At 41.4% G+C, this 25,317-nt stretch overlaps 1 protein-coding gene across 1 annotated transcript in view; it reads left to right on the top strand.

The window, feature by feature from the left end:
- The window catches only part of anapc1 (anaphase promoting complex subunit 1), a 42,786-nt gene extending 18,173 nt beyond the window's left edge, over nucleotides 1–24,613 (top strand). Inside the window, exons 26-53 of the mRNA XM_079362878.1 lie at nucleotides 822–858; nucleotides 1,430–1,503; nucleotides 1,934–2,112; nucleotides 2,597–2,683; nucleotides 2,808–2,947; nucleotides 3,406–3,524; nucleotides 3,721–3,851; nucleotides 4,073–4,213; nucleotides 6,579–6,731; nucleotides 6,971–7,052; nucleotides 7,363–7,454; nucleotides 8,426–8,560; nucleotides 8,816–8,898; nucleotides 9,621–9,699; nucleotides 9,845–9,919; nucleotides 10,293–10,345; nucleotides 10,546–10,693; nucleotides 10,843–11,039; nucleotides 14,307–14,393; nucleotides 14,820–14,937; nucleotides 17,367–17,444; nucleotides 17,686–17,753; nucleotides 18,023–18,161; nucleotides 18,922–19,008; nucleotides 20,883–20,978; nucleotides 21,156–21,345; nucleotides 22,970–23,101; nucleotides 24,018–24,613. Of these exons, the coding sequence (XP_079219004.1) occupies nucleotides 822–858; nucleotides 1,430–1,503; nucleotides 1,934–2,112; nucleotides 2,597–2,683; nucleotides 2,808–2,947; nucleotides 3,406–3,524; nucleotides 3,721–3,851; nucleotides 4,073–4,213; nucleotides 6,579–6,731; nucleotides 6,971–7,052; nucleotides 7,363–7,454; nucleotides 8,426–8,560; nucleotides 8,816–8,898; nucleotides 9,621–9,699; nucleotides 9,845–9,919; nucleotides 10,293–10,345; nucleotides 10,546–10,693; nucleotides 10,843–11,039; nucleotides 14,307–14,393; nucleotides 14,820–14,937; nucleotides 17,367–17,444; nucleotides 17,686–17,753; nucleotides 18,023–18,161; nucleotides 18,922–19,008; nucleotides 20,883–20,978; nucleotides 21,156–21,345; nucleotides 22,970–23,101; nucleotides 24,018–24,154 (3,137 nt within the window). The 3' untranslated portion in view covers nucleotides 24,155–24,613. The remainder of the gene's footprint in view (nucleotides 1–821; nucleotides 859–1,429; nucleotides 1,504–1,933; nucleotides 2,113–2,596; nucleotides 2,684–2,807; nucleotides 2,948–3,405; nucleotides 3,525–3,720; nucleotides 3,852–4,072; nucleotides 4,214–6,578; nucleotides 6,732–6,970; nucleotides 7,053–7,362; nucleotides 7,455–8,425; nucleotides 8,561–8,815; nucleotides 8,899–9,620; nucleotides 9,700–9,844; nucleotides 9,920–10,292; nucleotides 10,346–10,545; nucleotides 10,694–10,842; nucleotides 11,040–14,306; nucleotides 14,394–14,819; nucleotides 14,938–17,366; nucleotides 17,445–17,685; nucleotides 17,754–18,022; nucleotides 18,162–18,921; nucleotides 19,009–20,882; nucleotides 20,979–21,155; nucleotides 21,346–22,969; nucleotides 23,102–24,017) is intronic.
- The last annotated feature ends 704 nt before the right edge of the window (nucleotides 24,614–25,317 follow it).

The following is a 25,317-nucleotide window of genomic DNA, read 5'->3' as shown; positions in this document are numbered from 1 at the left end:
AGTGTTGAGGTGACAGCAGTCGCTGCGGGTATATGAGCTGCCTCTTTACACTGATACAGAATTGGTCATTGACTCTGTAGGCGGTGTGACAGAATCCAGAGTGAGTGTTTGTTTTTTTTTTCTCCCTCCTCATGTTGACATTTTTGGGGGTTTCACAAAACAAGACACCAGTTCATATCTTCCCACATGAACGCTCTCCTCCCACGCACCAGGAACAAAAAAAAGTCACCTTCACTTGAACCTTTCATTAATTTCTTGTCCTGTTAGCGCGCACTTACATGAGCGTAATCACGACAGTCCCCCCCCCCCCCCCCCCCACCCCACACACACACACACACACCTCCTCCCTGCTGCAGGACTAACCAGAGCTAAGCATGGTTACCTCTTGTACATCAGGTCTTAACACAACACATGCCTTTCCGCGTCTGCACTTTGGTGGACTACGCAGAGTAGCTGAGCGATACTGAGCTGACTTTGTGGCTTATTTTGAGTCATTTTAGTCAGGCACAGTCAGAGCACTTCAGCACTTAAGCACTCGTCCGTGCTGGAGCACAGATGGGAGCACTCCCACTAGTCAAACGAACTGGACTTTAGGGCTTGAAGCGTGTTTGGGGATGGCACAGATTGCCTAGTGTGAGTGTTCCCTTAGAGGCAAACCTTAAGCCACCAAACTGTGCATATTTGATCAGGTTTTAAAATAAACCAACAGTGAAAGGAAAGATCATGAATTCACATTTCACAAAGAGAGACCTAATGAATCAACCCACTGACCTGCTGTCTCGCTCTCCTTTCTTTTTCTGTCTTATCCTCCTCTTCCTCAGGCCAGAAGTCATGCACCAGTGAACCCCGTTACAGAAGGTATTCAGAGCAATGAAGGAAACCTTTTTACATGCAGATATGTTTGATAGAAAAAGTTTAACCCCCTGTAAGTGATTGGATGAACCTGTTGCATCAAAAAAAAAAGGCAAGAAACGTTTGTATGAGGAGTTTTTCGGGTAAGTGTGTTGAAATACGTCAAGGTCTGAAACACATCAGCATGTCTCACCTTTTGACCATTTTCTATCTGCGTTGTTCAGAAGAAAAAAAAATGTACCACGATACAGATGTCTGCTTCTTCATACCCTGTTGTGGCGCATCACCGAGTTTATTGGTGCATTACTGCCACCTGTAGATCAGTTGAGTGGTGAGAGCTCATCATTGATATGAATTTAAAACCGTATGAACAGAAGCTGTTTTATAATTAGCTTGAGGTGAAAAACTCTGAGGAAGAGTGTATTACTACATGAATTGTCAAAACAATTCCTATTTCAGAATCGTTTCTCCTGAATGAACAAAGTCTCTACAGATGTTGAATCCTTTTTCTTTTTCAATTCTTAATCAACCTCTTTGGTAACGGACCGCTGTAATTGATATTTCTTTTGTGTTTTAGACAGAGCGGTGTGAAGATGACGTCGCCCAGTGAGAATCTTGCTGAGCAGCTGGTCGTCTGGCTCACCTCGGAAGGTAAGACAAGCAGGGTTGTTTTTTTCTATTCATGATATGGATGTCTAGTATATTACTTATTAAAAGACTTATTTTTAATAATGCAAATGTACACAATCACAGCAGCCACACTACATGGTTTAATTTGACTTTCTAACAGCCAGATTTAATTTAAGAGTGTTGGTTGTTTCAGTTCTTCTGAACAGCTTTTGAACACTTAAGAAGACACACCACATTAGATCTTCTATCAAAGTAGTTTAATGGCATTAGATTAATGGACGCTATTCATGTATCAGTTAGAAACGCTTATTTGTAAATCATCACTCACCTTTACAACCCCCATGACTGATACAATGCTGCATTTATTTTTTTGCATTTTGAAGAGTTTTTGGGATGTTGTATATTGTTGTTCATTTCCTCTCTTTTTTTTTTTTTTTTTCACTCACTTAAGGTTTCACTCTGAAGGACCTGGAGTCTGTCCCCTTCGGCGTGGCTTTACCCATCAGAGAGGCCATCTACCGCTGCAGGGAGCAGCCGTGCTCTGATTGGTCCGAGGAGGTCTGTTTGCTGATTGGGCGACAGGATCTGACCAAACAAGCTCACAAGATGACTCTGGCCAAGAGCAAATCTGTGAGTGTGAAAGGATGTATAAGCCATTGTCAGAGTACCCTGATTGTTTTAACACGAGCATCGCCATCAAAGATATGACAAAACAATCTTTGATCCTGTTCGTCGAGGTCTCTATTCCATCGCAAAATGTCTAATCACAGAGAATGTATAAACGTTCATCCAGCCCCTGCATTATTTCATGCAGCATGAAGTTGGCTCAAGATGCAATTGTTGAAAAAGTGTCAAATGTAATACCAATTTTTTAAAGCAGTTCTTCGTTCAGTCAGTCTGAACCCCCCTACCTGCAAATTAAAGAAATAACTTTAACAATATTTTGTGTTCTTGTGGAAGCCATATTTTTTTCCATTAGCTGTCCTTTCCTTTTGGAATCCTGTTTAAACCAGTAAGATAGTTTGGATGTAGGCTCGTTCCCCTTGCACTGTTCAAAGTGTCATACTGTAATGAGCTGCATGTGAATATTAGAATGATTTGGGTGTATGTTTAGTCTGTTGGTTCAGGCCTTTCTTTGGAGCCTCCTCCGACCACAGAAGCAGACGAGGAGGAAGACGGGATGTCGGACATTATCCAAGAGGTAACAGACATCTGCTCAAATATAACCGTGTTTCCTAGAACCTTTAGTTCTTCCTAACCTTCCTAGAATGTTTAACAAATACAGCAAATACAGTTCCTGAGTAGAATTTTATTCTCCTCTGCAGGTCACAGGACTAATCTGGAGTCAGGACCTGAGGATCCAAGAGGTCAGGAGGCTCCTGCAGAGCTCCAGGCCGGTCCGGGTCAGTGTTGTCCAACTACCAGAAGTTTCTGATCACGAGTACATCGAGGAGAAAGAAAACAAGTGAGTGCTGTGATATCCTCTGGTCCTGCAACATAGATACTCAAAGAAAGAAAAGGTCTCATTCAAAGGACACATTGAACTGTCATCTGGTGAATTGCTTATGATTCTGATATTTGTGTCATCCTGTTGAACGATTTAAGACTTGTCATCTACTTTCTTTATTATGGTCTACTCTACGGTATTAGTGTTTTGACACTTTGAATAATCACTCGGCTAGCTGATAGCTGGAAACTCCTGTCAATTATTTAGATTGTTCTCTCTTAACTGTCTCTTTAGTTAAACTTCATTCCTCGTTTTTTTTATTAGGATTCGACCGTATTTACCTCTCTCACTTTTAAAATAACATTCAGCATGTCTACTAGTGAACTTACAGTATGTAAATAATAATTAACGAAGTGAACAGATTTTCAATTTGACACTCTCTGTCTGTCTCTCTCTCTCTTGTATCTCTTCCTCAGACTCCTGCAGTTGTGTCAGAGGACCATGGCTCTCTCTGTTGGCCGAGGCCTCTTCACTCTTTTCTCCTATCAACCCGTGCCGACTGAGCCTTTGCCTGTCCCAAAGCTCAACCTCACAGGTAACGTCATGGTGAACCTTGCACTCGCTCATCCTCGTCTTAATGTGATGATTCCAAATCTGTTTGGAATTACGCAACATTTCAAGACGTGTGTTCCGGATAAGGAGAAATAAAACATTGTAAATCCTGTAAACGTTTAAAATGATGGCTTCTGTAATTCTGTATGTCTATTGTTTATTTATGGTTTCTCCTGCAGGCCGCGCCCCTCCTAGAAATACTATGGTTGACCTAAACAGCGGAAACATCGACGTTCCTCCCAACATGACCAGCTGGCCCAGCTTTCATAACGGAGTAGCTGCTGGACTCAAAATCGCTCCTGCTTCCCAGGTCAGGTTAAAAGCAGGCCCTCGTGTTTTTACGTTCAGCTGCGTCTGATTACTAACCTGCCTCTGTAGTCTAGCCTTTCTATATTTGTCATATTTCTCGAAACAGACTCATTGAAACTTTGCGGTGTGAACCTTCTCAGTCTCCCTAAACAGCCTCTTCTTTTTGTCGTACAAATAAACATGACTTATCCTTTTTTTTCCTTTTTTTTTTTGTCTGTTAAGGTGGACTCAGCGTGGATAGCCTACAACAAGCCAAAGAACCCAGAGTTAGCTAATGAGTATGCAGGCTTCCTTATGGCCCTCGGCCTCAACGGACACCTCACCAAGCTGGCCACGCTCAACATCCACGACTACCTCACTAAGGTACAAACATGCACGCACAGATCGTTTCACAGCATAAAGCAAACAGATCAACTTTGAACCCTTCTGACGTATGCAGGCAGACATATTTAATCTTTCATGAATCCCTCCTCTCTTTGTCGGTCCCGAAAACGTCTGCAGCTACCAAAAGACATATCAAAAGTTTTTCAGGACAGAACACGTCCATCCTTTTGATTCAGCACCCATATAAGGTAGTGAGGGTGAGCGTGTATTTTGGATTAACTTAATGAATACTTCCTGCCTAACAAACAATAAGTTCACAGACCAAAGTTCTTTAAATGACTGTTTCCCTGTGTGACACAGACACACAACACGAGGAGGAACAGTTGTGTGAAAGGGAAACAAATATGAACTTAATTACAGTTTATAACAAAAATACACCCATCTACTGTCATTACCTCGTGCACAGACACAGACACACACGTAGTTCTCAAATGACTGTAAATGAGAGAGGTGAACTCGACCGAGGCAGGCAGACAGTCAAACTGAAACTCTGCCCTCTCAGAGCTTTCAAACGAGACGAGCTCTTCCCACTTTCAGGTGAGAAAAACAACAGGATGCTGAAAACCAAACCTTATTTTCTATCCATTATGCAGATTGTGTTAAACATGTGGTTGAAGAAAAAAAAAAAAAAAAAGATCCACCATTGCACAAGAGCACTGGGGAGAATGAGGACACACTGAGCCCACTCAAGTCTTCAAGAAATGGTTTTTGTTCTGGTTTAACTCTGATTCAGGTTGCATTTCATAAAAAATCTGAGTGCGCTTTCCTTATGAGTCATTTCTCAACATCGCGGACTAAGAGTCATCATACAGATGTTAGAGAAAATGTAATTTGGAAAAAGTTCACTTCCTCAAATGGCTGAAAGAAAGAAAGAAAGAAAAAAATCGTCTCAGATCTGTTCACAAAGCTGCCACCTGGGAAAATAAGATCTTTTCGAGAGGCTCCTTTTCAAGTCTTCATTATTGATATATATATATTTTTTTGTGCCTTTTATAAGTAGCAGGGCTCGTGCAGATGTGTGGGAGGCGTGGTGTTAGAGGGAGAGGAGGGGACAGGTTCCCGAGGAGGCGTTACTTCAAACCTTCCTAGCTTTCCAGATATAGCAACCATTTCTTAAAGGGAACAAAAAACTGACCAAAAAAGGCATCTTATACAATAAAGTTGTCCTCAGCACACAACCCTCGCTCTGAAGTAAAGCTGTACATGTGGTTGACAGCGAAGCGTGCTGCCGTTAGTGGTTCTCTCTAGGTTTCTATTCTGGCTGTAAAAGAGAAATTACATAGGCATTCCTGTGCTGGGCTTGATTGTGTGTGGTTGTGGTTTGAAAGAGACTGTGGGGGCGTTTGTGTGTCTGTCCCTCATCTTTTACGTTTTCTGTGTTCTCAGTAAGCTGCTTCCTTAAAGGCGTCTTAAAAAGAAAGTCGCCAAACACTTTAGACAACAAACATTGAATGTGTATTTATTCAGGGTTACCCAAATCCTTGCCTCTGTTGAAAACCAAAGGCCAAGAATTGTTTGCCAAACTTTAAAAATGGTTGCCATTGGACACATGTTAGCTGTAAATACTTTCTGCCAAAACAGTTTTTTTAAAAGATGTCGCTGTTTCTTCAGCTCCCAAAGAACTGATAAAAATGACAAACGTGTTGTTTATGTTAATCGAATTAACCTGACAAACAGTAGTTTAGCCAGTGTGTTTGAAAAAGTTGTTGTGATCAGTTATAAAGTTGGATTCATATATAGTCATCGTTACTTAATAACACAAAAGTCAAGTTGTTGAATTAATCTTCATATATCAGTCAGTCACGGTCAATGTGTTGATTTGTAGACGAGCTGTTTTTTTTTTTTTTTGCTACTGTAGGACTGCAAACATGTAGGTCACCTCACCTGTGTGTTTTTGCCTCGGTCATTATTGATCACACACAGAGAGGTGATCCACAGGGGTCTAATGGAAACTGTCAGTGACGTTGAGCTGGCCTGAAAACTGATTGGACATTTATCCCAGTCAGAGCTGATTACATTTTGAGGTTGTTTGTTCTGCTTGTAGCAGTTATCGACTACACACAGACCTGCTTTACGTTTATGGAAGTCAATGTATTTTACAAAAAACAAAAACATATCATTCTAATGTTTTTTCTAAAATTTCTTTGTAATTCCCGTTAGCAACATTAGCTGCTACTTGTTGTATACACTTAATAGTTTTACACACTTCTCTCAAAACCAATACAATGCTTCAGTGTGCACAATCAGAGTCTGTATTCCGGTGCTACGCAGAAGGAAAATAAAATTGAACTTGAATTTGTTATTTTTTGAGAAATGTGCCATTTTTGCTCCCCCCCCCCCTCAGGGCCACGAGATGACAAGCATTGGACTCCTTCTGGGTGTGTCTTCAGCCAAACTGGGCACCATGGACATGTCGATTACCCGCCTGCTGAGTATTCACATCCCTGCCCTCCTGCCTCCCACGTCCACTGAGCTGGATGTGCCTCACAATGTTCAGGTGTGAGCGGTGCAGACTGAAGTGTCTACATCAGAATGGATTATCTTATCAGGGAAAGGCTGTGAAATGACTATTATGTATTAAGTTAAGCGTAAGAGAGTCATTACACGGCTATTAGTGCGTCTGTGCAGGAAAATGTTTGACACTCTGCAAACCACACACATCTGCCGTCTTCTATTTTCCACTCAGGATAGTTAAACAACGAGGACTCATTTCTGTTCTTCCTGTCTGGTCTGCAGGTCGCTGCTGTGATCGGCATTGGACTGGTTTACCAGGGAACAGGACACAGACACAATGCTGAGGTCTTGCTGTCCGAGATAGGTTTGTCTTTGTTTGTTTGTGAAGAATAATAATAAAAAAGTCTTTTTAAACGAGACTTGGGGTCAAACAACAAGCACCAATACATTTGAATACAACTCATGTTGCTGTAAAGAAACAAGCTTTATAACAAACACCATTTATTTTTTTTTCTACCTGTAAACATGAAACATAAACTCTGACATGTCTATACGATGTATTGTGTCCTGTTTGCCTTTTAGGATCACATGTTGCATACTATACTATATTGCATATATTGCATACTACTACATTTATTTATTTATTTATTTTTTCGTCTGTGTGCGTCTTCCAGGTCGACCACCCGGACCAGAGATGGAGTACTGTACTGACAGAGAGTCCTACTCCCTGGCTGCAGGTCTCGCCCTGGGCATGGTCTGTCTTGGGGTAAGTCACACAAAGAAACGCATCACTGCTTCAGTAAACATTTGAAGAAACATTTGAAGTCTTCCAGCCGGTTGGAAATTAAAGGTGAGCTGTATCTATCAGAATGGATTCGATTGTCCCTTCCCAAACTGTCAAATGAAGTTGATCTGGGACTGCAGAGTGACGAAGTCGTCTACGCTGTTACCTCAAAGCAAGAAGGTTCCTGCTTTGAATCCTTGTCAAACAGTGTAGATGTTCTTCCCATGCATGCGTACACCAGGTTCCCTGATTCCTCCCGCAGTCCAAAGACATGCTCGTTACGTTAATTGCTGACTCCAAATTGTCTGCAAAACGAATGAAATTTCCAACCCTACCTTGAAGCTGTCATTATCATAAAATACAGGTTTACCCCGACTCTCGCCCAATGAACACTGGAATCGAGAAACAAGACCAGAGAAACATTTTATTCTGTGGCGTGTTATTGTATTTGTCCTTTTCTAGTTTAGTGTTTGCTTTGAGTCAAGTATCCGTGGTGAAAACACATCACAATACCTTCCTGTTAGAACGACCACTGCCTGATATTTTTGAACAATTGGGGGGGAATTAAAAGATGAGAAACAACAGTTTGTTATCATCTTTTTAAAAAAAAGAAAAATCACGAGAAGCTGTTGGTAATTGTCGCTCTTTACAATATGCTCACTGATAGAGTGATGTCTCACTGTTCTTGTCTTTGGGTTTCTTTGTCTCTTTCTCCTTCAGCTGATATTTTTTGTCATTTCTAAATTATCTTGAGGAAAGATCACGTTCATCTTATCCCTGACTTTATCCTTCATTTTCTCCCACTTTTCTCTCAGCATTCTCGGTCTCGTGTAAACCAATTTTCCTCTCTAACGTCCATGTCATCCCTTTGCTTCTTTTCACCATCCTGTTTCCTTTTCCCTCGTTACGTCTTTCCCTGATTTGTATTTCTTTGTTTGTTTCTCTCCTTGCAGCATGGCAGTAACCTGATTGGGATGACGGACCTGAATGTCCCTGAGCAGTTGTACCAGTATATGGTGGGGGGGCACCGCAGAGCTCAGGCCGGAGCGAACAGGGAGAGACACAAGTCCCCCAGCTACCAAATCAAGGTAGACGGACACTTTTCTCTAATCTCCCATGAAACACTATTACAGGTCATTTCAGTGTTCTGTCACCAACTGTGCTGTTGTTTGTTTGTAATAATCTGCTCAGTTTATACATTCATGAGTCTGGTATTTATGTTGTGTCCAAAACAAGAGAAGACACCGATAGTTATGTGACGAGTTTGTTTAGTTCCTGTTCTCGACTTGTTTACCAAACGATAAATAAAGCCCTCTTAAAGTCATCATCACTCCGTGTTTCAGGAGGGTGACACTATAAATGTGGACGTGACGTGTCCCGGAGCCACGCTGGCCCTCGCCATGATCTACCTCAAGACCAACAACAGGTGAGGAAAGGTCAAGTAAAAAATGGACATGACAAGCTTTTTGGCTCATGATTTGAGGGATCCATTAGAGATAAAATGCGTTCATTGTCATTATACAATTGTACAACGAAATCATTCGGCTTCACCTTAAAGTGCACACAGTGAAAAAATAATAGAAGGAAAAAATAAAAAGTCACTCTCATTCATGTAAGTTGGGCTATGTGTGGTAAAATAAATATTTGCACAGTGTAAAATGTAAGCTATTGCAGAAATAGATGGAAACTGACATTTATAAAGTTCTGCTTCACTAAATGAAAAACATACTCTCTTTGCAATTGAATCTACATTTGAACCTCTTGGATTTGATTGGAGAAACGCGTGGTGCCTCAGAGCTAGCGTTGTGCATGTATGCATAAGAAACAGCGTGAACACAAATACTGCTTTGACCCAGACGCAGTTTTAAAAGTGTGCCTCTCGCCTTGCCTTCTGCCTTTCACTCATTTCATGTCCATGTGAGCTCTGAGCAGAACATCTTGACTCTCCCAAAGACACATCTCATCCCTCGGCGTGTCGAGTTCTCACTTTATCTTCCTACAGAACAAATCTCTTCCATCGTCCAGGCCTCTGCTATTGGTCAAGGGGTTCCAGTCTTCTCTAAGGCTCGTCTCATGCCGTCTGTCTTGTGAACGAGTGTGAAGGAGGATATTAACACCTCATTTTCTCTTCCTGATTCTGTCCACAAGGTCGATTGCTGATTGGCTGAAACCTCCAGACACTTGGTTCCTGTTGGATTTCATCAAGCCTGAGTTTCTGCTGCTGAGGGTTAGTGTGGTACTATGTGTGTGTGCGTGTGTGTGTGTTGTTTGTTAGTATGTGGAATCTTTTTGTTTTTCTTTTACCACCTGCCCATACCTGCCTGCTTCGTCTAACTTCCCCTTATCTCTGTCTTTCTTCTCTACCCTCTCAGACTCTGGCCAGGTGCATCATTATGTGGGATGAAATCCTTCCGAATGCTGATTGGGTCAAGAGTAACATACCCCAGGTGAGAAATACACACACTCAGTATTTACACACACAGCTGACATATTTGTTTTCGTCATGCTGCAGACCTTGAAAACGAGTCACCATGACTTGTTGTTTTCTGTGGAGCGAGCTAATCATTCTCATTTCAGTTACTTTCATGTAGCTAGTCCGAGCAGCAAAGTGTGCCGAGAGGTACCCGACTTCTGTAGCTGTGGTTGTTGTCAGTATCATTTTATAAAGCCTTTTCCACTTAATAAAATCCTTTGTTGTACTGAAAGACTGATAATGTATCTGATCCACTATCTGCTTCAGGCCAAATTAGGATAAAGTCGACAAAGTTGTTTGAATTGACTTGCGAAGCCATCACTAAAACTGTGACTCTGTGTTTTTAGATCATTAGGGGGGCTTTTGATCCTTCAGAGGACTTTAATTTAGAGACAATGTCGTAAGTATTTGAATCCTTTCAGTCATTTTTATCATCTACATTTCTGGTTGAACGCTTCAATATTACACCTTGTCGGTCATTCAGCATCATCGATGCCTGCTTGGTGTCGGCTCCTTCTTTAGTTTTGAAAGAGTTTTTTTTTTTTTTTTCCACATTGTCACCATGACTGATCATCTACGTTTTATTTTATATCCGATCAGTCAAGCACAGGACTACATAACGGCGGGGGCTTGTTTGGCTTTGGGCTTACGTTTCGCTGGTTCTGCCAACTCTGATGCCTTCGACTGCCTCTACAAGTTTGCAGGGACCTTTATGCAGCTCCTATCCCTCAGCGGTACAGCTGCCGTGGTAAGTGTCTGTGCACATTTCTACTGATCCTGCAAACACAAACAGCCTCATGAGGTTGTGACTAAACCTCTCTTATACTGAAGATTATATTTCATAATATTTCCCCCCCTTTCTCTCCCTGTCTGTTCGTGAACTTGTGTGCTTGTTAGCAAACGGGTTATTACAACCTGCAGACAGGCCTGTCCATGATACTGCTGGCCATGTCCATGGTGATGTCCGGCACGGGGAACCTGAAGGTCCTGCAGCTCTGTCGATTCTTCCACAAACGTACTGGCGGGGAGATGAACTACGGCTTCCACATGGCTCATCACATGGCCCTGGGTCTGCTCTTCCTGGGAGGGGGCAGGTGAGAGGTCAACACGTGCTCGAATGTTTGTGGTGCTGACTAGATTTACTGATCAACCAAACACATACATGTAGTGACATGTTTTCACTTGTTTGTTTCTGTCTTTTGTTCATATAAATCTGTGGCTGCTGGTCATTGTAGTTCAACACAAATATTGTTTGTCAAAATGTGAATTTTTACCGCTTCTGTACTCTTGACTCAACATTTTGTAATTCAAGATTTGAGCTTAGAACATGCCAGAATTTACAAATCTATAGAAATAACAAGGGACTTCTGATGGATTTAAACTAGCTCTGAGCTAACTTGGTACAGTGCATCACATGGCAACATGTATGTTTCATCTTGTACATGGTCCCCTTTACAGAAACAAAAGCCCCATCATACATGTGCATACTTTTCCTTTTCTTTTGAGGTTTCTTTCAGGTATTTGTGCTCGTATACGACTAGTACATACAAAAGGATATGTTGTATTCATGGTTCGAAAGCATTGATTGTTTAAAACTCGCCTTTCTGAAGCAGAGTGGTGCAAAAACACCAGAACAAAAAAAGATTCAAACTCGATGGACTCTTCTAGATGTATATGGCCTGAACCACTGTGTGCTTAAAAAGTCCCTAAATCGTCACAAACACGAGGCGTTGCATGATCTAAATCTACACATTTCTTATGACATTTTTTTTTACCCAGAATTGCTCAAATGTGTACAGACACAAACCAGGTTCCTCCAACCACTGACCTCAGGCTGTGTATTTTATAGAGAAACATCTGCTCCCACGCTCTCATTAAATGTTGCAAATGTTTCTCCACCTACAACTGTAATCTGACGAACCTTGTTGTTTCACCACGGTCACATTTTATTTTAGCTCTGCCAGCTGAAAACCCCACAAAGCTGCAAAGTCAGTTTGAAGCTTGGGAACCAAAGAGTGTATTATGCAGTGGCCTCCAACATGTCAAGTCAATGTGGGATTTCTTTAAGCCTCCTTCTGTTTGTGTGTCATTCAGTGTCTCACCTGATAGAAAATGCTCAACATTATTTTCTTCCCTCGCAGGTTTTTTTTTGTCATAGCTCCATCCATGATTATTTTCTGGTATTTCAATTTCCCATTTGTTGACTCTCTAGTTCTAAGTTCTGTTGATGCTGTATATATATTTTCTTTTCTCGCTTCTTCCATCTGGTTCAGTCTGCTCAGTTACTTTCTCTTCCCATTTTTTAAAAACATTTCAGCAGGAAATTGAAGTGAAAGTTACGTTTTTAAACCAATGTCATACGTCTTTCAGAGTGAAAACTGCACTCTGTTGTCGTTCTATATCAACTAAACCAAAGCCTGCCTGCAATTTTTTATTTTATTTTTTTGGCTACACTTTTGCGCGGTTTTCTCCTGTCAGCAGTATTTTCTTCAACCAGTCCTGAGCAGTTGAGGTGTTTACTACTGCTTTTACCTTTCACCCAAACACTGACATCAGAACTGGAGTCGGTCCATTCACACTGCCCACTACCTCGAAAATAGCTTTCATGACAAGATAGAGCCTCATCATGGACCTACAAAGTGCAACTTCATTTATTTTGTAGCTTGTGGAAATCAGTTCTCTAACTTCCCCTGCTCACCCGGGCAGGTCATACAACAGAAGTTAGACGTTTTAGACCGGTATAAAAGTCATGTGGTGAGGAAGAACTGGTTGTAAACAGCAGTCCTGCGTCTTTCTGTAGCAGAGGTCGTCCTAACCCTCATAGCAGGAAGTGTCTTTTCGATTTGATGGTGATACCTACTTGTCGGGGGTTTCATTTTTTTACACCTTAAAAAAAACTGGTTAATTAATTCCGCAAATCTTGCTTTCTATTGGAAGCCAATACAGTACCAGTCCAATGATGGCAGCCTTCCAATCACCATAAATATCAGTTCAATATAAACCCATGCTGATAAGTTTGGACCATGTTTGTCCCAAAGTATGCCAGTTTATTGTCTTTAACACACTGAGGCTCTATTTCCGAATGTTTGAAATATTATCTTGTTGGGGGGGAAAAACTCTCCTGTTCAGTGTGGTTGAGGATCTTTCAACAGGCTTGATGTGTCTGAAGCAGCCATGTCATTGACATCTTTTAGCCCTGCTGACTTTGAGCACTCTCATAAGTGACCTCACAAGGACAAGCGGCTTTTTTGTCTGACCCAGCTTTATTATAATCACACCATTAGTCAGAGTACGCACTCGACCGCCAACGGTTATGTTTAAGAGGCCCTGCTGAGGCCTGAGAGGACGTCAACAAGAGTACAAAACACACCTACTTTCACCAATAACAATGTTTTTGTTCTTTACATTACCCTTCACATACCCATCACAGTATGTTGAAGTAAGCACTGATTGTAGTCTTTGATTGACCGTTACATCAACTAGCCTTTGTGTTTGTTTTGCCTGCGTTCTGTAGCTCGTGTTAAGTGATTCAAGGTTTTTCCGTTTATGTGGATGTCTTATCAGTGCTGATGTTAAATGTATTGAACTGAAGCAACAACAAACACAATATCAGCGCCTGCTGTATTGACTGAAAGAGCGGAGTTCTCCTGTTTGTAAAGGTGTTTTAGCATTAGGGCCCGACCGATTATTGAGATTTTTGCAGCCGATACTGTTGTCGATATCGGGGAGGAGAAAAAAAATCTAATCCTGAAAAATATCAACGCATATCTTCTTAAGATGATATATAGATGTGCAATGAAGACAAGATGGCCCCTGCACATGTATGTGCATCATCACTTGACACTCTGGAGTGTGATAATGCTTGTTGTAGTCCATGTAGCGCCCTCTGCTGTATAATGAGGCTTACCGGTAATTGAAATTCTAATTTACTGGTAAATAAATCGAGCAATGTAGTCTGCTATAAAATGTTTGGATACCGATAGTAACTGAATGTGCTAATATCGGCCGATTATTATCGGCTGGCTGATTAATCAGTCGGACTGTAGTTGGTAGTGACTACATGTACCAGGGTACATTTCATGTGAGCATTCATGTTCTTGCTCCTCTGAATTTATTTAGTTGTTTACGTAGTTCAAATAGATATTATTGATTATATGTTATAAATCTGGTCAGCCAAGAAGCTGCAAAGGTTTCCATGTCGTCAAACCCCCTTAGCTCACTCTGTGTTCCCTTTTATGTTGTTCTATTTGGGTTTGTTTTTTCAACTAAATGTTTAACATTAATTTAAAAAAATAACCCCTTTCCTCTTGTTGGTAGGACAGGAATATATTTTCATGACTAATGATGTTGTCTTACTGCAGGTACACCCTGAGCACATCCAATTCAGCCATCGCTGCTCTGCTGTGTGCCCTGTACCCCCACTTTCCTGCTCACAGCACTGACAACCGGTGAGAGCGAGGCACATGGAAGTCAACGTTTGTTGATTTATAAGAAATCCCTTTTCTGGCTTAAAACACATCAACAGATCATCACAGATGGCTGCATGTTTAGTTTTAAATAATATGATGTGACAGTAAAGATATAACAATGAAGGATTTGGATCATATAAGAGACTTTAACACTAATGGGATGGATAACATGAGATGGACTCTCTTTACACAGCACACTCTCAATGGTTAAAAGCACAAAACCTTTCAAATCCATTTGGTAACTTGTATCATAACCCCACAGACCCATTTCTGATGTCTGATATATATTTTTTTATTTAACTTCAATCAATATGTGATTATTTTGAAGAAAGTTATTTCTACAACATGTACACCATCATGAGATATGTAAACTCACAAAGCTGTGTTTTTATGTTGGTGTTGCAGTTATCACCTGCAGGCTCTGCGCCACCTGGCTGTGCTGGCTGCAGAGCCGCGCCTGCTCGTCCCTGTGGACGTGGACTCCCTAAAGCCCTGCTACGCCCTCTTAGAGGTCACCTACAAGGTCAGTTCATCAATATGTTCCTGCTGGCATAGGTAAAACAAAAACCGGGGACAAATGAAGACGCTGTCATTTCTTACTGTGGTTTGTAGTCTGCCCTTAAAATGGCAAAGATCTGACACAGCCAGAACTCGTTGAGTATTAGAACGCATGTCCTACGCTTCATTCATTGCAGTTCCTTTGAACATAATCTTGTAAACTGACTTCCTTCTTGCTGGTTTTCTCTTCATTGTGAGAAAAAGAAAAAAACACTCTGTGCATCACACCAGCAGCTTCTGCTTTTGTTAGCATTAATGCTGTGAGCAGGATGTCTCGGTTTAGCTCCGTCAGACCATTGACACGTAACGTGTGAAACTTGCGGAGACCATTCAGTCAGGCAAGATCAACCTCTTTAAGCATAAGTCCAAATCGTGACCTGTACAGTACTAATGCAACTTCCTACCACTGTAAAAAACAATTCAATGGAGGAAACTCATTTATGAGCCTTTTGAAAAAAGTAGGAGAGCTCAGAGCTTGGTAAACTGTTTTTCACTGTTAACTTTTTTAACAGCTCCACATTCCCTCCTGTTGATTCATGTAGGAGTTATCCCCCCCCCCCCCCCGGACATGCATGGGGGGGGAAACCAAAAACATAGGCGAGCAAAAGAGCTCATCACCTTCTGGGCAGAGTTGTGTGTGAGCGTGTCGTAGGCAGAGGGAGACCAGGCCACACGTTGGCATTTAACCTTTAAAATCCTGCTTGTTGTCAAACTGCCAACCTCAGTTAAAATGAAGGCTATAAAAAAACGGTTTAATGTACAAACTTGTAGGTCAGATCAAAGTGTTGACGCTCTCATCGAGCAGGCTACAGTGGCTCAGACGTCGACTCTTGCGAACACCCAAAAAAAGGACTACAGTGTGTCCTTTCATTTTAACACTACAGTGAAGTCATTTGGATCATGTGCGTTCCTGTGAAGCAGGAAGTAGAAAGACACTGGTTTGAACTGTTCCTAATCCAACGCTTTCATTTTCAGGAGACTTTTTAAAGCCGTCACATCTGTCAGATTGTTTAACCAGACAGTTAGTCATACAGGACAAGGTGCAATGGGGGATCGTGCTTTTTTTCTATTGGAGGACTGAAACTGTGGTGGCCCAGAATCTTTCCAACTGCTGCATTCAGTCTCCATTAGTGTTGCAAAATTCCGTGAATTTTTAAAGTCGGAAACTTTCCATGGGGGAATTAATGGGAATTCACAGAAATTTATCAGAATAAACTGTGAATGAACAAAACTGAAGGTTGGCTCTGAACAGGGAACTTAAATATAGTTGGGTAAAATGTATTTTAGCATAATTTAGACTAAAGCAACCAGATTTCCTGCGACTACAGAAGTATCTATGCTATTCCTCCATCATATGCTCATGCGGCCACGCCCCCTACATGCACTGTGCACTCCTACATCACATGCAACTCTGGACCACACTTTGAGCCTTGAACACAATACTGTTAAAGCCACACATTTTATCTCGTGAACTACATAAAAGGAAGTAAGTTATAAGTTATGTGATGTAAATCTGTTGATAGGTTTGTTTTTTTATTGTGTTATTTTGCATAGACAAAAACAAAATTGTTACATTTATGCATGGATAAAATACAATTTAATAAAATTATCCTGAATTTCCAATTAATTGCCATAAATTCCCATGGAAAGTTTCCGATTTGGAATTTTTCCAAAATTCCCCAGCTTAACTTCCCATGGAAAGCTTCCGGAAACTTTCCACGTCTTTGCAACCCTCGTCTCTATTGTTGCAAAAGTGATTTCTTCAGACTTGCTCTAAAAAGCCTCTGAATTACAGGAACAGCCTTTTCTAAATCTTCCTCTGTGGGCTCTGGTTGCTGCTTTGTATAGATGTGGCAAGTTCAGAGGCCTTGCGTTGTTCCTCTAACGTTCTGCTGCACTGCGACGCCCGGCTGTTGCAGCATTGTTTAAAGGCATCTGTCTGAAGTTGAAAGAGTGTCTGAATTCTTCTTGAGAGTTTTCTTCGATCATTGTGGCTGTATGCTGAAGCCGAGTCGGTGTGTTTTTATGGGAACGATCAGACGTGTGTAGGAAGCCAAGTAGAGGGTAGACGATAGATGTTTATAGATACAAGATGCCCGTGAAGGTAATTAGAAATCCCCTGATGTAAACTAGTCAAGACCAGAGCATATGAGCTGTTCCTCTGTTTCCGACTAAAAGTCAAAGGATTTCAAGAATTAAGAACTATAAACAGTGTGATCAACACACACATTCATCATATCCATTTTGTAGCTGCAATTTGGTCACATTTGCACATTTTAGAATCTAAACCTTCATTTTAACCTCGGTTCTTTGAAAGCTGAGTATCTCACTATGGGAAGCGTCGTCTGTCTCCACTGCTTGCTCACTGCGATGAGCATTTTGTTGTCATTTCAGGAGACCAAATGGTACGAGGAGACGACGGTGGAACTGATGGCTCCCACCATGCTTCCTGAGCTGCACCTTCTTAAACGGGTAAACCTTTGGACCACCGCTGCTGAACTTTGTAGTCCAGCTGAAATTAGAGTTTCTGTGAAGCTCCCTCTCCTCTGAGGTCATGGGGCTGTAAAAAAAAAAAAAAAAAGGATGAATACAGCAACAAATTATAGTCACGCTACTTCTGCACAAAGAGCCATTTAGTTATAAATATATCCCATGCAGATTTTTCCCTCTTACATAAATGGGGTCTAACTTGTGTTTTTTCCCTTCGTCTCAGGTGAAGGTGAAAGGGCCTCGATACTGGGAACTGTCTGTGGACCTCAGCAAAGAAACACAGCATCTAAAGTGAGTGTCGATTTTTTTTTATTTTATTTTTTTTCTCGCACCACTGATCGTGTCTCAGATAATGTTCTATGTTAAACTGAAAAAGTCTAAATAAAGAGTTCAAAAAAAAATAAAAATAAAGTGAGTGTCGAGGGAAATGGAATGAAACCTCTCAATACAGAGCCCATATCTGTCTGAAACGAAGGATTAGTGAAACCCAGCCAGAAGCTCTAATCGCGTTTTGAGTCTGCTGAATTAAAAGAAAACTCGTTGTGTTTCCTTACCTTCAGGTCCATCCTGTCCAGAGATGGGGTGTTGTATGTAAAACTGCGGGCCGGTCAGCTGCCCTACAAAGACGACCCTCAAGGTTGGAAGAGCCTCCTGGCCTCCTCGGTCAACCATCGTAACTCTGGAGTCAGAGCTTTCAAGGTGAATGCATGCAGATGTCACAAACAGCCGAATCCATCTTAACACATGTATTTGATATCTCTGGAAAAGAGTGCCAAGTGTGGTGATATACTCCAGACAGTCAAAGTGTGTGTGTAGTAGGGAAGGTCACAAAACAGACAGCAATGTGTGTTTTTATTTTTGTCAAAATTCTGTTGACAAATTTGGATCTGATTTTCTTTAAAATACTTTTCTGGCTGTATGAATTGAGGTTTACGATAGACTTTTCTGATATTTCCTCTCTGTGGCCATATTAACTTTCAAAATGTCCTGCGATAAAGAAAACGTTGATAATATTGGGTTTATTTCGTCAAGTGACCGGGTTAAAAACAGAGTTCCAAAGAAATAGGTGACGGACTAGTCAATGAAAGCCGTGGAACTGAATTGACCTCCTCCTCCTCCCGAGCGGTGTTTTGTCTCCAGTGTTGGCAGGCTGTCACTGCAGGTCCAGGGGGCCGCTGTTTGGTTGACACACTATTACCGGTTCCCTGATGGCTTCAGTGTAAGCTGTCAATACACCTGCAGGTCTGAAGAGGAAGAAAAAACACAAAACAGCCGTCCTCACTCTCCTTTCAGTCTTCTTTTTTTCCTTTTCTCCATCATTTCTTCATCCCTCTCAGCCTCCTCCTTCACTTTCTTTTCTTTCCTTCCCTCTCTTCTCTCCTTTTCTTTTTAAGTGTTGGTTCACATTAATACATGTACAATGTGTGTGTGTGTGTGTGTGTGTGTGTTTTTTCTGCAGCCTGAAGCCATCTCTACTTTCACCTCCGAGCCTGCCCTGGTCTCCTTTGCAGAGTTCTTCTGTAAAACGTCGGATGGAATGAAACATGTGAGTTGAACACACAGAAGAAGAAGAAGAAGTGTCATTCTCTTTCTTAAATGTTTATCAATTTAATATGTGGCCAGTTTTCTTTGTCAGTTTCCCAGCTCTTCCTTTAGCAACGGAAAACTTTCTTTTAGCCTGAGAGGAACATAAGATTGTTCTCATGCAACCTGCAAACCTACTGATCTGATATATCCTGAATATAGCATTTCTCCGGATAGCCTATTTATAAGCATCCTCATATCCATAAATACATATGTGAGAAACAGACAGTTTTGAATATTACATTCAGACTAAACGTAAGAAGTTGCCAGCACAAACAATAAATAAGAAAAAGGAATTCATAAGCCTCCTCTGTATCCATCACAGAAATAATACCCCAAAAACGTCTGTTCACACCTTCCTAATAGATCGTAAGCTCTCCTGAAATATGTAAAAGCCACAAAGGATGCTCGCTCACTGAGTGTTTGGATATAAACTGAAACGGTCCATACCATAATAAAGCTCTTAGTTTACACAGTGGGGTGTCTTCTCTCACCGGGGAGTGAATGAAATATGTTGATTTATCTAGACTGACTGTTTATCAGACATTTATTTAACAAATTAAATTAAACAAAGTGCCTGTTTGAGACATGAGTCTGGACTCGCTCACAGGTTTCCGAGGTTTACAGTTTACTGGTTTGGTCTTGAATTTTTAATCTTATTTAGAATTGTGAGGCACACTGCATCATGGATAGTCTTCACTTAATATCTAGAGTGGCGCCTCAAATATTCATGACAAAGTAAGTTAAGATCAAATCAGAACAGTTATTGAATGTGCTTTATGAGGACGAGGGGTGTTTTGTTTACATTAGTTTTTTTTTTTCGAGGCCTGGGAACATAAACATTAAACCACCAGCCTCGCTCACCCCTCGGAGTGGGAGGAGGGTTCTTAAGGTTTCACGATGTTGCTCACGACAGGAAGAGAGCACTTCAAGTTTCTGTCCTGAAGCGTCGCATCCATAACTTGTTATAAACATTGTAATTAAATGAGATTTCATAGATTGTCATGAATGTCGCGCTCAGTCTGCGTATCTCTTGACTCCTGTTTTTCCAAGTGAAGAGGCCGCTTCAGGTTCACCAGAGGTCGCTGCTTTCAGCGTCAACAGTGAAATGGAATAAAAATCAGTCATTTAGAAGCGTAACGTTCGGCTATTAAATTTAACAACTTCCCATCGTGAGAATAGTTAACTTTTCACCTTTCACATAATGTGTGTTATTCTTTAATGGAACATGAACTTTTTTACATTTAAGGAGGGAAAAAGTGAATACATTATAGGCTTTGGCCTTTTTTCGCAGTCGTGGTGTGTTCGATGACATTTGCCCAGAAAGGAAAAAAAAAATCAAAAAATCAAAATTCAGCCTTCATAATAACGAAGTCAACAAACAAAAAGAGAGATAAAAAGATGATCATACATGAAGAGAATGAACACACGGTAACAAAGCAGCAGCTTTAAAATAAAAAAGCAAAATGTCAAATCAAAGACAACAGAGTGTGTTAAACATGGTGATGTGCTGGCTGATGTCAGTGATCGTCTTACTTTAGTTGAACATGGCCTTCGCTCCTACCCATCCTGACAGCACAGAACCATCTTGACTCGTCTCTTCAGTCTGAGGTGACGTCGCACTGCTTAAGATCCCACCTGTATCAGATTTACGACCAACATTGAAGGAAGCCCAGATCTGATATAATAAGATAACATCCAAAACAACTTATCCTGTTCGAACTGTATTAAAATGACTCGCATGTGAGCAAACAAAAATCCGATTTGGATTTGTCACATTTACCTGCAGTGTGAACGTAGCCTTCGTCATTGACTCTGTCTGTGCTTTGTTTGCAGAGAGAGGACACTCTGGCGCTGTTCTCGGCCATGCTGTATGAGTGTGTGACGCAGGAATGTCCAGAGATGCTGCCCACGTACATCGCCATTGAGCAGGTAATTTGTCCTCCTCAGACCAATTTGTTCAGACTTACTGTAGTTGTTTTTTTTAGCTTTCAACTAGATATTTAAAAACACATTTGGTGAATCGTTTTCAAACTCTGGAAAGCAGAATTCGTAGGTAGTTGAATGACATTGAAGTGACAGTTCTGATGCTCGTCCTGTGTCTTTCAGACGGTCAGTGCTCTGCATCGGGGTGACTTGCAGCAGACCTTCTCCCTGTGGCAGATGCGCCTGGTGGTGGAGCTGTGGGACAGGAGGGTGCTGCTGGGTCCCGCTAGCCAACACAACGCCCTGCTCACATCCGAGTTTCTCCCCGTCATGAAGAACATGGTGGATGTAGCGCTGGACAGCTGGCTGAGAGGTGAGGAGGCAGGGTGGCGGGTGGACGGATGGAGTGGTTGTACAGATGAAGTCCAGATGTGTAGAGTGATACGAAAATGAAAGGAGAGAAAGTGGGCATGGACATGCAACAAACGGGATCGGGAGTTGAACTTTTTACCAGTGCAATGAGGACTGCTGTCTCTGTACACTCAATAAAGTGAGCGTCAATTCAAATCAAATTGAATTGAATTGAACTGATTGACGCATAAAGTGAGCGTAATGCCCGAAAAGAATGCAAACACAAATACAGTGGTTGAATATAAGGAAAGCCCAATACTGCATTATGACATATGATACACTTTGGTGTTGTGTGTTAAAGTCCTTCCTCACCTTCCTTATATCAGCTGTTTATCAGGATTAGTTTGATCCAAAGCTCCTCAAAGAACTAAAAACCGGAAGGCATCAGAAGGGAGCTGAGTCCTACACAGAGCTGCATGGGAGGCGGGGCGATGAGGAGTTTATTGTTTTGGTCTTAAATGCTGTTCATCAAGTGGGACATCTACTGGGTCCAAAGTCGCTTATTCATACCTTTTATAAAAAATTAAAAAAAAGCTTGAATAAAAATTGATTGATTGATTTCAATTGCACAGAGTTTTTTTTTACGGTCACTTTTAAGGTGTTTGCTGAAAGAGCTGAAACGAGATAAGCAAACACCTTTACTCGATAAGATGACTCAGCAAACAATGAAGAGAACAGCTGATCAATGCGGCACACGTTAGAATCTCTTCATACATTTCTCTTTCACTCAGGGACAACATGTCACCCGGCCAATACTTTCTGATATGAGAGAACAATCAAAACTTCAAAAAATAATTTCAGTTTTTTTCTTGTGCAGATGGTTTCAGTGCTTCCTTTTTGTCTGGTTTGTAACATCGACATTCTTTCATCTATTTTTGGCCCTGGTTTTTGCAACAGAATTGAATGTTGACATCGTTTGGTTGACGGACTTCACAGCGCGTATACTTGATCGTGAACCAGTTCATCAGCTGAAAGAATAAATCTACCTTTCTGTTTGTTGATTACTAAACGTGCGGACAGAATGACACATGGTGAAGAGACACAGCCTTGTAACACGTTTAATTCTACACAGAATTTCCTAGAATGAAATCCTGTATGCTTTGTGTACTTGCGGTGACTCTGGTTGAGTATGTCTCACACTCGATGTGTTTCTGCTTGTTTTGCTGCACAGGGTGTAGCACATTAATGTCATACTTTCGAAGCTTAAATGGACGTTCATAAAAAACATTCCACCACGTGCATCCACCCACAGAGTTCTGAGTTGCCACAGAGGCGTGGGAAACGGGTGAAGTGGTTGGACGAGACTGTGAATTCTTTTAACACCTCCGAGCTGTCTTCACTTTCATACCTTTAATAAAGCCTCAAAGACAAACTAACTTGACCTCAATCATCAGGAATGTTTCTCCGGAACTCTCCCGTGAATGAAAAGACGAACTTTGTTATTGTTGTGATTCTTGTTCTGCTGCTGTGCTCTCTGCGCCTTTAGCCTCCCTCAAAGGGGTATGTTGCTTTCACTGTGTTTATAAAGGGCAGCTTTAAGTAAAAAACAACAACATTTGTTTGCCTTATGTGTATTTTTCCTCTAGGCAACAGCTCAGTGTTGAGGTCCTACATGAGGGGCGAGGCCCTTCCTAAGGACGCCCAGACCATCATGCTGGCCTGCTTCCTGGTGTACCGCTCAATCCCATGCCTCAGGAACACAGACACACATCTGGAGGGTAAAAGAAAAAAAATACTAAACCGGACAACTTCCCCTGTGTGCTCTTAATATTTGCATGTAAACAGCCAGAGCTCTGCTCACACATACAACAGCAGGAGAATACACCGCCTTGTTTACCTGTGACACCTCCCGTCAGCTGTAGACGTACTGAGTGCTAATCAAGTCCTATAATTTACCTGCTAGCTTACAGGTTATTTTTGAGGTGTATACACTTTACGTGAGCAGATTCCTTTTCTGTGGATTAAAGATGCTACACCACTACATGTAGATGGGAGGTTTTATACCTTTAACTCCAACGTGGTGGGGATTCGGAGTGTCGCCGGTTCAAGACCCGGTGTGGATCAAAATACGGAAGTTGTTCTGGTAGCTTTAGAGGTGCTGGGGCACTTCCTGAGTACCGCCAACGGGCAAGGCATTGAACCCCTCCCCAACTGCTGTGGTGCGCAACAGCCCCACTGATGCATGTCCACAGGTCTTGTTCGTGCATGTGTGCGGTTGCAAAATGCCTCAGTTTTCAACCATCACGGGGGTCAGCGGTGTGTTTTAAAAAGCAACAGTATGTAAGGTTTAAAATAGAGTAGAAGATTTTGTTGTCTAGATTTCAGTTGTGGAAGAAGGGTTAGGGTTAGTTGTGTGTTTTATAGAAATGCATAAAAGTGTGGTGTTTCTATTTGAGTTACACTGTGAGGCTAAAAAAAAACTCACTAAAAAATAAACAGTTTTCTGTTTTATTTCTACGTTTATCATCATCTCTGAAGGCCCCAGATTTATTGTGCAACTACGAAGGGTCCTATTCCAGCATCCTTCAAATCCCAAGAAGCTGTAAACTACAAAAGAAAATGACTCTTGTGACAGATAAAGAACTCATCGGAGGCTCTCTGTCTCTCTCTCTCTCTCTCGCTCTATTTCTGCAGGCTGCAGCTCACTGGGGGATTTCTTGGCACGCAGCACTCGGCTGGGGATCCCTCTCAGAGACCTGCTGCGGCTGGTACCTGTCCTGCTGGACTCAGGGGCACAGACACTGCAGGGCTTCCCTCTGCAGGCATTTTGATCCCGATGCTTAGAAAGAATCAAACTGGAAAAGTAGATTTTCAGATGTCCCGTTTTTTGTCCTACAACGATCACAGGTAGGACAGCAGCTGAGAGGAGCTGATGTGAACGTACAGACTTTCTGCCTTCTCAGCCTCCTAAAAACATTAACTCGCTTTGTAATTTAATAGTTGTATTCTATGTAGCTTTTTTTTTTTTTTTTTTACGCAGTGAAGAAAGTTTGGCTGAAATAGTGTTTGCAGTACATGTGCCTATTTTGTGGTGCAACAAATCCATAATGGAGACTATTGTGATGAAAACCTCTTTTAATAACTTCACTGTTCAACAAAGACCAAATGGGACTGGTTAGAGTTTCAGCTGAAGATCACAAGAGGCGATGCTGCCTGAGAGAGTTCAAACTGCTCTTTTATAACGTCTGAGAAGATGAGACAATAAACCAGATAAATGTACTCACACTCAATGAATACGATAGTTTGTTTTTCTTCAACAGTCAGAAGTTGTCATCATTTTGTGTTTTCCCCTTTTTCTTTTACTTCAAGTAGTCTTACTCTGTTACATTTTTTGAATTCCTAGTTTGTTTTATGTTTTTTGTAAGATCAGCTGAAGTTTTGCTGCTTGATAAAACCACTTAGAGAACGGCACTATTTTTCACTTAGAATGGCCTAAGACGAGCAGCAGTTAAAAAACTTCAACCCTTTATATTTCTGAACAGATCTCACCATCACTGACAGATTCTTCTCTGCATATACATGAAATACATCAATGTATGAAAACCTACTAAACCATCCATCAAGGCAGGTGTAGCGAGCACAGACGACGATACCTGCCTATGAGAAACTCCTCGTTAAAAAGACAAATATTTCTTTCAAAGGAAGAATGAAACATTTCAAATTCCACAGGATAGTTTACTGCAAGCACACAGCTAAAGACGAAAACTTTTCAGTCAATAGCTGCAGGTTACACTAATGGATCTATCTGGTGTAAGTCTGTCTTTCTCTTACAGAGCCTCTTGTTCCCCTGGTTTGTGCAGACACAGGACTTGATGAGCTCTGAATGTTCTGGTCCACCCACATTGTAATACCATTCTGCTTCCTGCGAGGTCTCCTAACATATTAGTCTTTAAAATAACATGCAAAGAAAACCACCAGACATGACTCCCACACT

Source organism: Symphodus melops (genome assembly GCF_947650265.1).
Source record: "Symphodus melops genome assembly, chromosome: 15".
NCBI lineage: Eukaryota > Metazoa > Chordata > Actinopteri > Labriformes > Labridae > Symphodus > Symphodus melops.
The sequence above is the reverse complement of the archived record's forward strand: the minus strand, read 5'-3'. Positions and strand labels throughout refer to the sequence as shown.